Source organism: Dromaius novaehollandiae, chromosome 15 (assembly GCF_036370855.1).
Source record: "Dromaius novaehollandiae isolate bDroNov1 chromosome 15, bDroNov1.hap1, whole genome shotgun sequence".
In the NCBI taxonomy this organism is placed as follows: domain Eukaryota; kingdom Metazoa; phylum Chordata; class Aves; order Casuariiformes; family Dromaiidae; genus Dromaius; species Dromaius novaehollandiae.
Window position 1 is genome coordinate 20,281,520 of NC_088112.1, and position 17,010 is coordinate 20,298,529.

General features: G+C 52.5%; 1 protein-coding gene and 1 long non-coding RNA gene across 7 annotated transcripts in view; both read right to left on the reverse strand.

The window, feature by feature from the left end:
- Positions 1–11,043, reverse strand: part of TCF7 (transcription factor 7) — a 62,310-nt gene extending 51,267 nt beyond the window's left edge. For 3 of the 6 annotated variants that reach the window (XM_064521128.1, XM_064521129.1, XM_064521131.1), the window contains exons 1-3: positions 10,713–11,038; positions 10,552–10,618; positions 10,321–10,427 (exon numbers count right to left, since the gene is read on the reverse strand). In XM_064521128.1, coding sequence (XP_064377198.1) covers positions 10,321–10,427; positions 10,552–10,618; positions 10,713–10,910 — 372 coding nt within the window. In that variant the 5' untranslated portion in view covers positions 10,911–11,038. Of the gene's footprint in view, positions 1–10,320; positions 10,428–10,551; positions 10,619–10,712 lie in introns of all 6 variants that reach the window. The other 3 variants (XM_064521127.1, XM_064521132.1, XM_064521130.1) reach the window with 3 other exon arrangements.
- Positions 11,044–13,734: 2,691 nt separating this feature from the next.
- On the reverse strand, positions 13,735–16,882 carry LOC135329986 (uncharacterized). Its single transcript, XR_010391698.1, has 3 exons — positions 16,450–16,882; positions 16,284–16,374; positions 13,735–15,754 (listed from the first exon to the last, which is right to left on the reverse strand). It is a non-coding gene; the product is annotated as an uncharacterized LOC135329986 (long non-coding RNA).
- Positions 16,883–17,010: the final 128 nt, after the last annotated feature.

Consider the following 17,010-nt stretch of genomic DNA (forward strand, 5'->3'; position numbering starts at 1 on the left):
GGGCCCTTCCTTTTTTCCAGCATCGGCACGGCTTTCCTCGCAGCACGCTCCCAGCATCACTCACACACAACACCATAAAGCTCCACAGCTCTCCTGGGGAAACTGAGTCACGGGAAACACGCTGCCGGGGACCCGGCCCAGGAGCCGGGATGAAGCAGCGGCTCCCTCCGCCGCAGCCCTGCGCCGCGGCTACAAGCCGAGCCGGTTCCTCTGCTATAAAACTCGCTAACGTGCCTCGCTCTGTACCTGATTTTGAGAACATCCTGTGTTAACACACAAACAAGCGGCGTTACTAATGCCTGTTTATTCGGCTGTTCCCAGGCGGCTGACACGGCCCCGGTGCTCCCGGGAACAGGGTCGCTGGGCTCCGTGGTGGGACGGGGCCGGCTCCCACCCCCATCCCGGGAAGCACCGGCAGAGCAGTCACACATTTACCATGGCCTTTTTTTTTTTTTTTAATTAATTTGCACAAACAGCAATGCTTTTGGAAATGGCTGCTCATCTTTCATAGACTCACGCTTAGCGCTGCAGCCTGCCTCCGTCCCTCGGCCTGTATTTATATGCATTTGCAGATCTGGGTACTAGATTAGTAAGGATAGTATATGAGAGTTTAAAACTATTTTTATTTTGCACAGTTTAAGTGCATGCACCTAGCCATATAACACTTTCAGTTAATGCCAATGCCCAAGCAACTGGCACTGATAACAGCAGGCAACTTTCTGTCCTCCTGGGTGAAGGAGTGAAATTTTCTCTACAACTCTCCTGTTCACGTGAGGTTAAGAAGTCACAGACCTCCAGCCTACCAGGATAAAACTATTGCTTTTAACTGAAGTCTGCTCCTAGCAGGAAAAGCACGGAGTCCAACAGAATAGCAGAAAACCAACGCTGCCAGATATAACCCTAGTTTCAGCCATCAAATTAATTACAGAAAACAAAAAAGGGCTTAGGCATGATGTTAACTTCAAGCCAGAAGTGTTCAAAAACTTTTACTGGCTGTTTCTAAATATAAGAATCTGCTGCATTGTACAGACCAAATCTGCCGACACGTGAGCCAAAATTTCTTAGAAGTGAGCTGGAAATACATCCTTAAATTACTGCTGATTGTGCTCAGAGATGAATGCATTTACTCTCCGAGCTTTAGATAAATTATTGATCGTTGTGTCGGGGCGTTCCCAAGCCCCCATACCAGCTCTTTTAGGGAGCTAAATCAGCAGCAGCTCACACGTTTCTGTGATGTCCTTTTACAATAGTTGATTCTTCGAAGTTCCTAACAGCCTGCAGGAACTCCACAGCCTGATTTAGCCAGCTGGATGTTGCCATTGGAAGAGGGCTCCGGAGCTGGACGAGGGACAAGAGCTGCCCTTTAAGTTAAACCCGCTTGGAGGATGGCTGAAGCTCCCACAGCGAATCACTCGGAGTCCCATTTCTCGAGGGGTTTGTGCACGGCAGCGCTGGAACCACAGCTACATCTGATCTGAATGAAACGCAGACGTCACGATGTGCGTGCCAGCTACTTAAGAAGGAATGCAATTTTCTTGAACACCCTGTTATTTTGTTTGATATCTCCAAAGATTTTTCTCCCATTCCAAAAGCAAACTCGCTTTAAGGAAATAAAGTGTTTCCAGTTGCCTTTAGAGGGGCAATGCACTTAAAAACCTGGACAGGCTGAAATCGCAGCATTTGGACACCCCAGTGTTCGGAGGTGTTTGGCTCCAGCAGCCCAATCTCTACTTATAAAAGAAAAATGCAAGCAGGAATCAGCACTGAAGATTCAAACGTTTTTTAAAAAGCTATCCCTATACTAATGATTCCAAACGAATAACAAGCTAAAAACAAAACATGACAGCAATAAAATAAAATCCGATGAACTCTTCGAAAAGACCCTGAGCGATACCACTTGGTGCGACGCTGTTGCCATCCCAGAGCTACGGCAGTTGGCACCAGCCAGGGCTCTGCTGCAAACGCACCAAAACGAGGACGCTCTGCCTTTCCCTATTTCCAAACAAAAGCCAAGTTCTGACTGCTGGGGGGAAGAAGAAATTTTTGTTGTGGATACGTTACTGTGTAATTACCCGCTGCAATTTCATTTACGTTCTTTTGAATGCTACAGCAGATACAAAAGCTAAGTAGATGTGGCAGTTCTTCATGTCCTTATCGAATGCCCTAGGTTTTCATTTTCACTGCTAGCCTTCATATTTTAGGGATGTGCGTGTCTACTGAAGCAAAAAGAAAGAAAATATTTCCACTGTCAGGAGAAAGGGGAATGTAACTGATTTTGCCAACCTCCGAGGCTGTCAAATGGATGGCAAGGAAAGAGTTTAACGTCAAAAAAAAAAAAAAAGAAAAAGAAAAAGAAAAATATTTACCTGTTTTCTCAATAATATCAGAGTCAGAAATAAGGGGATAAGATCAGAAAGGAAGACCAATGGATAAGAGACTATTCACGGGATCAGAACATGGAAAATTCCATAAAGCCCAAATGTTGCTAAGAATATTCAAAAGTCAAAGCTTTCTGTGGGTGTGCATGCATAGAGATGTCAACACAACTATTTCATGATCACCGAAATTGCTACTAGCCTGCATCCTCTCCGAATGGCTATTTTTAGGACCCAGCCTTTCATGTGGCATAATGATGTGGATTTTACAAGAGCATTTATAATGTGTTTCATATGGTGTACAGTCCTGGAGAAATTGCTTTGTATCAGAGAAAGTTAAACAAAAAGGTTTGAGTTTTTTCCTTTCCTATTTTATACATTGCTTCTGTTTTGGATTTAGGGTAAACACGCATATTTTTAATTTATCGTACGCGACAGAACTGGCTGTCGCAGCATCGCACCGCAACAGCTCCCCGCACAACGTGATGCGATTCCACAAAGCGCTACCTGGATTTCTGAACCTTTGTGCCACTTCAGATGGTCTGATTTCAAAGATCTCAACGCCGCATGCTGTAAGTTATAGCAGGAAGTCAAAGTTCAAAGGCTAAATTTCTATCTCGGTTCTACTGATGCCAGAGGTTGTGCAGGGTCTCCCACGTTCAGATCTGGCCCTTTTTCTTTAGGGGCAAAGTCACGAAAGGCCAGATTCGTAGAAGAAAAAGACTCCTCCTGGCTCTGTCTTGGCTTCGGTGATCTAACAGTGTGCACTAGTAATTGCGGGGAAGCAATATGTAATGAGAACCAAATCGTCAGCCCGTCCATGAGAGGAACGGCACATTTTCATGTGGTAGATCTAAGGATGGTTTATTTCCTAAACATAAAAGCAACATCCACAGTGCCATCTTTTCACTGTTAGGAACCACGTTCCGCATTTCTGACCCGTTCTGAGCATTTTACTGGGAAGAATATCTCCTAAACAACTATTCCACAAGTGTGTTTATAATTTTATCCCCCTCGTGCTGAGTCAAGCACACTTTACGATCCCGGGCTTTCACATTTGCCTTTTGTGTAAGTCACATCAGAGAGGAACCTCTGTTTATGCTGGTACACGCTATTCCTAAGAGCAAACCACAGCAGAAAACAAATTCAACATATAGCACACAAGGTTGAATCACTGTAAAACTCTTTTTTTGGTCAGTCCATGATTACTGCATAGCCCTTCAAGACAGATGTGCGTTTTGTATATTATAGTTCCAAATTCTCAGTGGAACAAAGGAGACACTGTTGAGATTTTTTTTTTGCCTATCATTTAATCAAACGTAAAGTCGTCGTAACCGGAGGGGAAAAGTACTCTAGATTCTAGTATCCAGCTTTACTTCGGTTTCGAAAACCCACCACAGCACTGTTGAGTTTATCGTTTCGTTTGACAAAATACTAATTTTGGGACCCCGTGAAGCACAATGAACCTGATTCTCCGTTGCAGCTGAGCTGCGTTTAGCGCAGAACCAGCGGACGGGAGAGGAACGGTGGTTTAAAGCCACTCGAGTGACCTCCCAGCCCGGAGCTGCCAGCCAGCGTGATGGGCCGGACAGGCACCACCAGCTCTGCCGACCTTCCTCGTGCTCGGTCCTGGTTGGACATCCCGCTTTCTCCACGAAATCACTTTACAGAGGCAGCGGTGGCAGAATACACTCCTTTAACTCTGACGACGCTCATAACTTATAAACACCCCAACGCCAAACCAGAGAAAAGGGCCACGGGCAGCGGTGGCGGACGTATGGAGGTCAGAGCTACTGGTCCGAGATCATTCGGAGGAGACCAAGAACAGGATCCTGCTGCAGTCAAGCCTCAGGGGCACATGCTGTCGCAGCCATTTCCTCTGAGCCACAAAGTAGGTGGGTTTAGGCGCTAACGGCATGTGCTGAAGCGGCAATGCTACGGCGAGCACGGAGACCTCGGGAAACGTCAGAAAAGGGTTTGGCAGAGACTCTGCAGGCTCCCGGCGGGGCTCGGAGGACACCTGGTTGCTCACACCGTGAAATACTCGCCCGCGTGGAGCTGGGCAGAGACCTGTCCTCTCCGGCAGACCCCTGGGCAAGCCAGCAGACAGCAATACGCGTTAGGTCTTTACTGATTCAGCTGGGTTAAGCCTGGAAACTAGGAAATGAGCAGCCCCGTATCCTGTTACCAGCTCTGAGTCACCCGGTCCTCCTACCAAACCCTTGTTTCATCCTCCAGACACGGAGAGTAATGAGCAACTGTGTTATAGCCTATTTTTTAAGGAGATACGTGAAAGAACAGCGCGCGAGAAAGCCTGCACGGGGGGCTCACAAATCCCCGTTGGGCAGCAACGCGGGGTTTTGTCAGGCCGAGAACATCTCCCTGCTACCACGACTCTGTGGCGAGTTTAGCAAAAACTGGTACCCGCTCTGCTCTTCCCGCACCCGCCACGGGCGAACGAGGAGGAAGGACCTCATCCTCACGTGCCGACGCAAGCCATCTCCTGGCAGCGAGGGGAGTGGGAAAGGCACGTCGCAGACGGCCCCGCTGGCGTGCAAAGGGTGGGAGGGGAGGGAGGAGGGAGAAGCTGTGCCTCCCACGGTGACACCACCTTCTCCAGGGACGGCGCGGGGGGGTCTGCCACCGGGGCCGAGATGGTCCCTCTTCGAAGAGCAGAGAGCATGAGATAAGCCCTGAGGACTTTGGGAGGAATGTGTGACTTGGAGGAGTTCAGTAACCACGTGCTTGACTACAGTTTACCCAAAACTGCTCTGTTCAGCGCAGCATCTCTCAAAAAAGCGCATTTCCCACAGAGGCAGGCAGGCCGCGGAGGCCGTGTACCTCCTTCACCCAGGTCGCGGGGGGGGCTCGAACGCCAAGCTGCGCGCAACGATTAATTAACGGCAAGCCATAGACTTTTCCTCCAGACTGCCGACACGTCGCGGGGCTCGGCCGCGGCTCCGGCCTTAGGCGTGCAGTTCGCACCCCCCGCGCCCCCCCAAGCCTCCCTCCCTTCCCGGGCTTTGGAGGCTGAGCAGCCTCTTTCATCTCGGACACGCCGCCTGCCCGACCAACCCCGCGCCCCTCTGCTCTTCACAGTGGAAACCTCAAAAACATCAATCATTAACGTGGATGAGCTCTGGGAGTTCGGGTTTGGGTTCTGCTCTTCCTCTCCAAATCCCCAAGCAGTCGAGCGCTCGGGGTCTCCAACCCACGTGAGCTCGGAGCAAGCGCAAGCCCACGGAGGAACCGCGGCGCGACGGCAGGCAGTGCCGCACCGTCCAGACCACGTGCACACGGCTATTGACACGCACGGGTCCACACACAACTCGCCTTTGTTTCCCTGCGACGTTTTTCTTTCTCTTTTTCTCGTTCCAAAGAGTTTCAGAAGCAAGCTGAAGCTGGACCACACACAGGCAGCGCTGCATCATGTCGCTGCTTCTGCGGCAGAACGCTCCAATTTATTTCAAAGGGAAGTTCTGCTTCAAAATTGAGGGTGTGATACGAACTCCAAAATTAACACAAGAATTTTCCTTGGGGGGAACCGAGGCTGAACCAGACATGCAATAAGTGACCTCGGAAGCCCTGTGCCTCGGTACATCCACCTACCCAACTTTAGGCTTTCATGTAAAAAATTACTTTCACCGTGATCCCGTTTCAAGCTAGGTAGGAGAGCTGGAGGAAGTGGATGCACTTTGGTCAGGAGGGAACAAGTTAGTCATCCGTCTGCCTGCCAGGATGTCCATCTAAGGACACCACGCTCCTCACACTTTTCTTCCTTGAATATAAGAATTATGGGGTCTAACGGCACAGATCCTGCCTTTGGGGGCTGGCTGGGATCCAACAGGCTCTGTGGCTTTCGCGCAGCAGCAGGGACCACCGGTAAAGCCCAGAGCTGCCGTCCCTCGTGGCCACCAGCCCCTGCCTGTTCAAGAGGCTCCTCCAGCATCTGGCAGGACACGCAGCAACTCCCTCGCAGCGACGGATCCCCGCCGCGCCGACCCCGGGGAGTCTGGCCACCCGTTTCGGCAGGATCAGAACTCGACACAGAAGAAAGCAAGACGGAAACGTTGCCCTGAGAGCGCAAGCGAGGACGGAAAAACCCGCGCAGCTGCTGGTGCTCCAGCTCTGCCCGTCGCTGGACGGGAACTGCAGCGCTGGCCCCACGCGCGGACCCTCCGCTGCCACCACTGATGGAGACTCTGCTCCATGCGTTTCCACCTCACGAGACGTTTCTGGGACCTGTGGCCCCAGACCAGCAGTAACTGCACTTTAATCTCGCCCCGCTCAAGGGGATCGCTCAAACTCACTGAAAAAATAAAAAAAGCACCAAGCTCAAGGAGCCCAGCGGACCCCAGGGATCGAGTTTTGAACTTCTGGCACCATTTCCCAAGCCTGCCGCCCCGCTTTGGTACTTTAAATGAGCAGCGCTTGGGAAGGTCCCACCACGCTTTTGCGGTGCTCTACCTTGAGAACTTAATCCCTAAGAAAATCACGCAGAGGCTTTGCTTTCGGGAGGAGGAGAGGCTCCCGGACCTCCGCTTCCTCACGCAAGAGCGGGACAGAAAACCCAGTGCATCCAAACATGCCAAACATCTGGCGCCTGCTCTGCCGCCCCTCGTGCGCACGACACGCAGGGGAGCCGCGCAAGAGGCGTGAACCGAAGGACGCCTCGACCAGCCCCGTCTCGCCGCCCGCGACCGGGGAGCCCGCTCGCCCCTCCGTGCCCGCAGACAGCGCAGCGCTGCCCAGGCCCCCGTTTTCCAGCACCACGTACAAAAGCAACCCGAAGCAGCTCCTAAGTGCTCCCTCCACCACGGTACATGATATAACAACGTTCAGAAAAACCCCTCAGGTCTCAACGCAATTACACAACTGTAGCAAGAAAAATATTTTAATCTGATCAAAGTGTTGACATGTTTGACCATGTCTGACCTCTAATGTTTGTAACCACCTAAAAGGCAGATGTTCTCACCAAGGATGTACCTTAATTTGATTTAAAGTTATGTGTACTATTTTAAAAAAAAGGATGTAGTTCTGCGATTTTATATTTCGTTTAGAAAAACGGTTCCTCGGCTTCTTAATATTCTTGGGAAGTTTCTTGCAGGTTTTTAAGCAATGAATCCTATATTCTCCGCTCTGGGAACAGCTGGAGTCTCCAAGGGCAGGGAGAGCCGGAGCAGACCCACGTGCAGCGCCTGAGAGCTGCAACCCTGCTCGGGTGGCTCTGCCGCTGCTCCGGGGCGCTTGCTAGCTAAAAGCGCACCTCCGCGCTACGCGTGCCCCAACCAGCGCCGGTCTAGCCCGAAAACGGCGTTTGCCACCGATGGCACCAGGTGCCGCGTGCCCGCGCGCGGCAGGGCGGCTCTCGCCACATCCTGCCGCGAGCCGGGGGCCGGGCTGCCGCCGACGTCGGGCGCCGAGGCGTTTTCCACCCACCGCTCACCGGCGGCACCCGGACGTGCGAGTAGCGCGGGGGGGTGCGTTTTGGTAAAGCGCGCGGCCCCCGGGACCCCGGCGGGCGCCTCGGAGCGACGCGGGGGAGATAAAGCCAAAGCGACGCCGCCGAGAAAATAAAAACAAAAAAAGGAAGCACGGCCGGGGCGATGCCGGCGGCGACACACCCACGGCGCGCGCTCCGGGCCGGCTCCGGTGCCCGCTGCGGATCCCTGCCCGGGCGCGACAGGAGCCGTCGGAAAAAACGGGGGTCTGCGGCGCGCGGCGGGGCGGGGGCTCGCGCCGACGGGGAGCTGCACCGCGTTTCTCCGTCACCCCCATGCAAAGGCCCGGCAGTTTGGAAAAAGCAGCGCCGGGCTGATTTTTCGATACCTATTTTTTAATGATTATGAGGTTTTTCCTAGCTGCACGCAAGTGTTTACAGGAAGCTCCAGTCAGACCGAAGACAGCGTTCACCATCGAGCGCGTGCGTGCCTGCGATACGCAACCCCGCCGTCCTCCCCCTCGTTTTGTGCTAAAAACGCTAATAAAACACACTTTTACGGATGGTTAAGTATCCAAAACTTCTGGCTGCAGATTTGACCTCTTCAATTACCGTGAGCAGCCACCAGATTCACATTTTAAATCCCACCCGCAGCAGCAGTAAATCTGCACGAGAGCAACACGGGACCTACTGCGACAACCTTGACATCGCCAACACAAACATGGAACAAAACCGTCCCCCCGGTATACTGGAATAGCTACTGCATCATCTCTAAAAACGAAAGAAAGACCAGCCTGCATCCGAGGAAGAAATCTGCCCGTGTTGGACAGGTAACAGAATTTTAGCTGAAGACGTTAAATCAGCGTTTTGAGCCATGAAATGCGACACAACGCGAACGGGCCTGCAGCAAAGCCCCCGCGGCGGGGAGCGGTTTCCGTGGACTCGACGGGACGGGAATCGCTCCTTCTCCATACCGACTTTTCCCACCTTTGAGCTCTGCATGGCCTGTGTGTTTCTAACCATCACCCCAAATCTAATTCAGAACCCAAATCTACTTTTCAGCCTAATTGCTAACAGACAGGTTATCCCACTTCGTTGTCCCACACATGAGGGTTTAGGATTAAAAGAAACACTCCACTGCAGTGAATACCCGTTGGGCCAGCGTAACTCAGGACTTATCCAAATTCTCTACCAGGCAGCAAGCTAAATGCTTTTAAATAAAACGGATTTAATATCTTGATTTAAACTTTAAAACAGGCAGAGAGCATCCTCGTGTTTTGGAGAGGCGAGGGGGATACCTGCTACCCGAAGGAGGGGCCCCGAGGCGGGGAGCAGCAGCAGAAACACTTATTTTGGTTAAAACACTGCACATCGGCCCTGCCAGCGCAAACACATCTTTTCTTTCTGCAAACTGAAGGGGAAAAATTGAAGGACAGGTCCTAAATATCTGCGCTCTGCCTTCGGCGGGGCTGCGACAGGCTGCAGCAGCACCAGACCCGCTCCGCGGTGCAGCAGCGCGGTGGGTGCAAAACCCCCCCCCGGGACCATCCGTGCCCCCGCGCCGTGCCGGTGAGCGGGACGGGACGGCAGTGATCCCAGGGAACAGCATTTCACCACGCTTTAACTCAAAGACTGTTTCAAACCCCTCAATCTATCCATTTTTCACAACACCAGCTCGACATCCTCCCCCTCCAAAGCACAAACGATTGAAACGGTGATAGCAAGGAGGCCATCATACGTACTTTTTAAAAGTTTTTAACCTTAAAGGTTAAAAGCTAAAAGCGAAATACAGTGAGCGATGCTCTCACGCAGGCAGCTGCAAAGGCAGAGCAGCGTTTGGGGGGGGGGGACGCAGCGCCGCTGGCTCCCCCGAGGCGCGAAACCCTCATCCGTATCACCAAATTTGTTGTAAACATTAAAACCTACAGACTCACTAGATTCGACCCGAGAGGGTAAAACTCGGTGGGAGCAAGACGGGAATAGCCCGGTGCTGCCTCCAGCAGCGTCAAGCATTTTCCTAAAAACCTCTATCGCAATTTAAAAAGCCGAAGATCCAGCTTTTGGGGGACTGACCACACGGAGCCCTGGCCGACGGGAGGCCCAAACCGGGCCGTTTGCACGCAGACGCGTCGAACGAGAGCTGAACCGCGGGAATTAAACGCATCCCTGAACGCCAACACCGAAAGCCGCTCGGCCCCGAATCCCGGGACACGAATACAGCGAGGGGCGTCTCGGGCGGGATGTGCTGGAGAAGGGAAGGTGGAGGATAAGGAGATGTGAAGAGAGGGTCCCACGGCGAGTTTGGGGGGGACGGACGCGCGCTCCCGAGCATCGCGCTCCCGAGCATCGCGCGTCCTTCCCGCTCCTCCTCGCTCCGGCCGGGACGGACCCTCGTCCGGGCGTTTCGGAAACGCAGTCGGTGCGGAGGAGCACACGCCGGTGCCCGCGACGCGCCGGGGCGGCGAGAGGCCGCCGGGCCTGCCCGCGAGGGGCGGCCGGACTCACCAGGGGCGACATGGCTCCGTTGGGCAGGTAGGGGTCGGAGAGCATGAGGAAGGGGTAGCCGGAGTACGCCGAGCCCTTGTACATCCCCGCGTCCTGGTGCTTGAGACCTGCCGGCAGCGAGAGCCGCGTCAGGCTGCGCCCGCAGCGCGGCCGCGCCGGGAGCCCTCGACGGGGCGGGCGGCAGCGGGGCACCGCGCGGGGGGGTGGAGGGGGGGGGTCGCTCCGACTAACCATCTTCCATGTGGTCCGGCAGCTTCTCCTGATAGACCCTCTGCGGATCCTGCGCGCGGCGGATGGCCTGTGCGGGGGGAGAGAGAAGCGGAGCCGGGGGTGGCCGGGGGGGGGGACGGGGGACGGAGGGGGGGGGGGCCGCGCCCGCCGGCCCCGCTCACCTCGGCCTCGGCGGCGGCGGGGCTGCCGCTGCCCTCCGACTCGTTGACCAGCGAGGACTTGAGGTCGGCCAGGTCGCGCTCGGTGAAGGCGTTCTCGGGGATCTTCTCCTCCTGCTCGCCCTCGTCCTTGAACGCCAGCATCTCGTCCGTGGCCCCCAGGTCGTCGCCGCCGCCGCCGCCGCCCCCGAGCTGCGGCATCCTGCCGCCGCCCCCCGCCCGCCGCCGCGCCGCAACTTTGGCGGCGAGTATTGTTCTGCGCCGAGCGGCCGAGCCCGCCGCTCCGCGAGGGCTTCCCTTCCGCGAAACTCCCCCCGAAGAGCCTCCTTTCCCAAGTTTCCCCCCTTTTCAACTTTTTTCCCCCCCCCTCCTTTTCAACCGCTTCAAATTCCTTCACAGATTAAATTCTCCCTAAAAATAAAAAAAAAAACACTTTTTTTTTTCTTTCTGATTTTTTTTTCCCTCTCCCCCCCCCCCCCCGGCCTCTCTCTCTCTCCCTCCTCGCCCGGTGACTGCGCGCAGCGGGCTCCGTGCCGCCCCCCCGCCGCCCCCCCCCTCCGCGAGCTCCCCCGGGCGCAGCGGGCGCCGGCGGCAGGCAGCGGCACGGAGCGCCCGGGCGCCTCTGTGCGAGCGCGGCGGCGCGGCGGCCGGGCGCTGCCGACATCAAAGCGCCGCCGCCTGAGTGACAGCGCCGGGGAGGGGCCGGGGGCGGTGCGCACACTCACACACACACTCACACACACACACACTCACACACTCACACACACGAGGGCCTGCCTTAAAGGAGCAGCGAGCGCGCCTCAGCTCCCCCCCCCGCCCCCCCATAGCGCGGTATAGCGAGGTGGCCGCACCCCGCTATACCGCGCACCCCCCCCCCAACCCGGGGAGGTAGGCGCAGCTGGGCACACGCACGCTGCTGGTGTGCTGCATGCATCCGCACGGACACCCGCCTGTGTATGCGGCCGTGCACACGCGGCCGTGCACACGCATCTGCACGTGCGCTGCTTGGTGTGTGTCCGGGCTCATCTGCAGGCAGGCGGCTGCACACGCGTGTGCGTGCACACGTCTGCGCACGCCTGCAAACACGCCTGCCTGCAGACATCTGTGTACATGCATGCGTACAGCCGTGCACACACGTCTCCATGCAGTGTTCTGCACACACACACCCGCAAACACGCCTGCCTGCAGACATCCGTGTACAGGCACACGTGCAGACAGCTGTACACGTCTCCCTGCAGTGTTCTGCACACCCAAATCTGCAAATGCAGCTGCATGCAGGCATCCGCGCACACGTCCACACTCAGGCCTGTGTGCAGACACCTGCACACCCACCTACATGCATCTCTGCAAGCAGGCATCGGTGCATGCGTGCCTCTGCGCACACGCCTGTGCATGCAGATGTGCACGCACGCATAGGCACACGTCTGCGTGCGGACACCTGCGCCCAGCCAGCCTGCACACATCCATGAGCACGCCTCCCCATCTGCACACCTCCTACACGCGTCTACACGCGTGCGGCTCTACAGCGTCGTCTCTACACACGTGTGCACGCACACGAACATGCACAGGCATCCAAACACACACCACAAACACATCAGCACACATCTGCACACATCTGCACACGCACCTCTACATGACTTGCGCAGAGGCCTTTGCACGCCCATGTACAGGCACAGGGCAGCGCACAGGCGCGTGGCCCCACGCCGGGACACACGTGTGCACACACGCCCGCACACGCGTGTGCACACAGAGCCGCGCCGCGCTCCCCGACCCCAGCCCCTTTGGAAGCACAGACGTGATGTCGGATTGCAGAAAATTATTAGTTTTCCTGAGTGGCCCCGAGGGTCAGGAAACACGAAATTACCATCTTCGCAGCCGGTTTCGAAGACACTAGACACTTCTGTGTCGGCGTCAGGTTTTTCTCTGTGAGCAGTTCCCATGGAAAGGGAAACTCCCCGTCTCTTCTGATCACATACGGCAGGTCCTGTGCATGTCTCCGGTAGCTTAAAAAAACACACCGATATTTATTTTCCTTAATTAAGATTGCATAAGATAGCCCTGGGTCCTGGAGACTTTTCTACAGACTGTAATGACGCCATGTAAATTGTTTTTTATGACCCAATATACTACATATTGTCACATTCAGCCCTTGAATAGGAAGCTAAAACTCTCGGTGCCTATATTTCTTGTTAATTAGGGTATTATTACTATGGATATAATCTCATTACTTTTTGGGGAGGAGGAGAACTAGTTGGAGCCACTTTGAAAAGTACTGAATGTATTTAAATGAAGCAAAATCCGTCTTTCTGCTAATTGCTGATTTTGCATGACACAGAATTATTGTTCTTATTTGGGGGGCACGGTTTGCGCTGCGCCGGGGGAGATGGGGGGCCGTGAAGGGTGCTGCTTACTGTTTTCCTGCTCGGCTCCTGCGGCCGAACGAATGAGCAGGCTACCCCATAGGAAACTCCGTCCGCAAATTCCCATTCTTTTAAACATCGCAGAAATAAAATAAGCTGCAGCCACTTTGAGTAATCATCATTTGAATGAAATATTTGCTACTTTAAGGTTTTTTTTTTCTCTTTCAGATGATCCCCTTGTTTTGCATGTGAAAAAAATCGTCTGAGATTTACAGCCCTCCCAAATGGAGATAAAGCCTTGGCAATGAGTTGGAAACCTGTTGTAATCTGTGATCCAGGAAACAAAGAGCCTCATTAATGCAGAGACTTTGGTGAGCCTTTGATGTTAGCTAGCATAGCATTCACTCTCAGTGCCATTTGCATTTAAACATTCATAAAAACATCATCTCTGCTTCCTTTGCCTTAAGCAATTTAGGAGTAAAGTATAGCTTCTATTTAAAGAAACCCACTGTGGTGAGGCTTAGAATACAAATATCACATAATCTTCAAGCAGAGCAAATATTTTATCCTACATTTCTGGTGGGCACATTTAATAATATTATATTTAAGACCCAAAATAAAAGATCCATCTTATTTTCATTAACCGTACACCACACATTCAAGTGAAAAGCGAAAAGGGGCCCTGTTAATTCTAAATATGCTACATATGAATGTGTGGAAGTAAGAGAATCCAGAGGATTTTACATTTTTCGCGAGAGCTGAGTTTTTAAAACCTGGCTGCGTACAGCAAGGTGCCCAAATCTGTGTTTAGGCGTTCGGCACCGCAATTTGTGAGCTTGGGGAATTTGGGGAAGCACTTAGAAAACAGCGGCCTATCCATCCTCCCGTTTTCAAAAGGATTAGTCCCAAAGGCACCTATGGGAAGTGGGGCAGTGCTAGAAATACGGGAGTCGGGTGGACCTGATGTCTGGAAAGACGCCGCTCCGGGTGCCCACGTTCAGCGTACCCTTAAAACCAACAGGGAGTTAAAACTGATCCCCTGTCACGCTGTGAGCTCCTCATGTTTCCACCCTTAGGAGCGAATACGAGGGAATCTTTACGCTTAGGGCTGTGAGCCAGTTTAGCCAGACTAATGTTTGAAGCGTTATAGGCAAGTTTCCTATATGATGAATACCCGAAATTAAAAATTGAAATGGAAAACACTTAAAAACAACTTTACCTCGGAGAAAATATTTCTGGAGCTGGATCAAAGTGAAACAAAAAGCCTGGCTTACTTGTCAGATCATATCTGCGCTGAACTTCAAGGTTTGATTTGTATTATTTACATGGAAAAGGTCTCAAGAAACCAATTTGGCACTAAGTATCTTCATTACGTTTTTTCGCTTGTATGGGTGATTAAATCAATCTAGGGTTCCTATTTTAATTTTTTTTGAAAGGTGCAGCCATCTGTGAATCGTGGAACTTTTCTGATGTCATCTCTGTGCTGCAGACATGCTTTCCCCCCCCCCCCTTTTTTAATGAGACATTTAAAGAAAAGGAGCGTATTTGTTTTCACGGTTTCTAACTGTCCTTCCAGCAACTGTTTGGAATTAAAGCCGTGCAGTAACTTTTTAGAACATTTTAACTGTAACAGCTGCAGATAATAGTAAGCCAGATTAAACGATAACTAAATCTGTCTGTCAGTCTATCCATTCATTATCCTGCATTTATCAACATGTTGTCTGAAGCTGTATGTGAAGCCCAGCACATATATATTTGAATCACAGTATGCGGACTGGCGCTGTGTGTCTTCGCCATACGCGTTGCATTAAGTGAAGCCTCTCCTTTAAAGTCGATGTAAAAGTTGCCGCTGGCTTCTCTTAGGCTAAAATTTCACCCTCACTTCCACTGAAAGGGGCTTCCAGCAGAAGCACTTGAATTTACACGTCGCTTTTGTTTTCTTACGTTTTTGTTCATGTAGTAGGACCAGTTTGGATGAGCTTTCGTTTTGCTCTCCGTGGACACATTTTACACCTCGTATAGGTCCGTTTAGTCCATATAGCCCATTTAGCAGGTTGAATGTCCTACATCTGCCTTCCTATTTCATCGCATTCGACGCAGATGCGTTTCTCCGATCTGCGTACACAAATCGAAGTGTGCTTTAATTTAAAACCAGGCTTATTTAGCATGCTTTTCACGGCAGATTAATCGGTTCTGCACTGCATTTCTGAGGAGCCTTCTGAACAGTTGCCGTTTTTTGGAGGCACCTTTGCGCAGCTCTTCCCCAACGACGGGCCGATGGACGGACTCGCAGAGCAGATGTTTCGCAGACCCGCGAACCGGGGGCCGAGGCTCCCGCGCGGCGTTGCCGCTCGGGCAGGACAGGCTGGTACCAGCCGAACGAATCCTGGCAAGTGCCCAGAGTAAATCAGGCCACGGAGAGCTCTGTTTTGCCCAAAGGGGTTTAGGCTGGTGTAATTACCTCAGCGTAGTCATAGCAGGAACATTTCCTTAGTCTAGACAAGCTCTAATAGGTAAAATAGACCTATCGTTTGCAACTGAAACATCTCGACCCGGCTACGGCAAGCTCTGCCCCGCGATGCTGCGTGGTCTTCTCTCCGCAGCGTCTCCCCTTGGCTCGCGTCTGCCCGGGCACAGCAGGGCCCTGGGCTGGTTTGGAGCCTCCTCCGGTTTCCAGCTGCTGGTCTGCAATAGGAAAAAGGGTCAAGCAGTCACTCAGCCATTTCCCCACGTGTTTCTCTCTGCCTGCCCGAATCCTGCACTATTTTAAGTATTTATTTGACTTCCGTGACGAGCTCTACGACGTGCATTGATCTAAACGTACTTAAAAGATTCACTGGCAGAAGCCAGAAGGTTGCTTTTAAAAATACGAACAGAGAATCAACTCCCTGACATTGCAATATTTCAGTTGCTTTCTAATGTCGACATGCTTTTCTGGAAGTGTTCCCAGCTGTTACGACTGGAGATTCCTTTTTTCCCTCTCGGGAGGCAAGTAGCAAAGGCACCGCAGCCTGGCAGCTGGGGCCCGAATCGTGCTTTCGCCAGGAAACTCTAGTGAAAGAGGATAATCGCTCTCAGAAGTCATTATCAGATGTTAAAAGCCATAATGCGAAATCCATTTTGGAGACTGCGGTCTTTGGATAACTCCCTGCACCTATTGCACAACCTGGCAGGAGCTATTCTCAGAGCTCCCTGCTGCAGTTTTAGGCTTTACCTGTGCCGGGAGAGTCCCTCCGCTTAGACGTTGTCAGGTTGTAGCACTGTCTCTTCAGGCAGTTTTCACTTAAAAAGTCGTTCCTGTGTTCCTGATACAAACAGCACTTCGGATTATGGAAGGATTTTGAAAGACTCACCCATTTTTCGCTCTGTGTTTTGCTCACCTCTTGGTTTTGGAGCTCGACCAACCCACTGGCACCGCGTTTAGTATTTCTTACTACTTTCACTAGCAGGTTCTCAGGTGCTCGGCCGCTGCTGAGAGATGTGTTTCCAGCAGGAAGGAGCATGTTTATTTGTTTACAAAAACACTTCTCCAGCGCCGCATCCTGTGGTCATGCAATCCTCCGAGTAGTCCCTGCGCCGATGAGTCACCCCTCCAAATTAAAAGGACTCATGAAGAAGGATTTGCAGAATCACACTCATCGCTTCCACAACCCTTTTTTCTTAAACCATAGGGAAAAGTCAGTTGATTTTTTTGATCTATAAAACCCTATTTTTACCAACCAAACTACTGGATCCCTTTTTGTGCCTGGCACAGTCCTTGAGATTTAACGAAACCCCTATGAGCCCGTGGGAATAGCCCCTTGCTGTACATTACTGGCCTGCTTCAATTCGCATAAAGTACACTTTGTCCTGGGGTTCCTGTTTGTACACTGGATGGAACAAAGTACAAGAGAAATCCAAATATTGTTCTTTACGCTCAGGCTCTGGTCGCACTTGCTCTC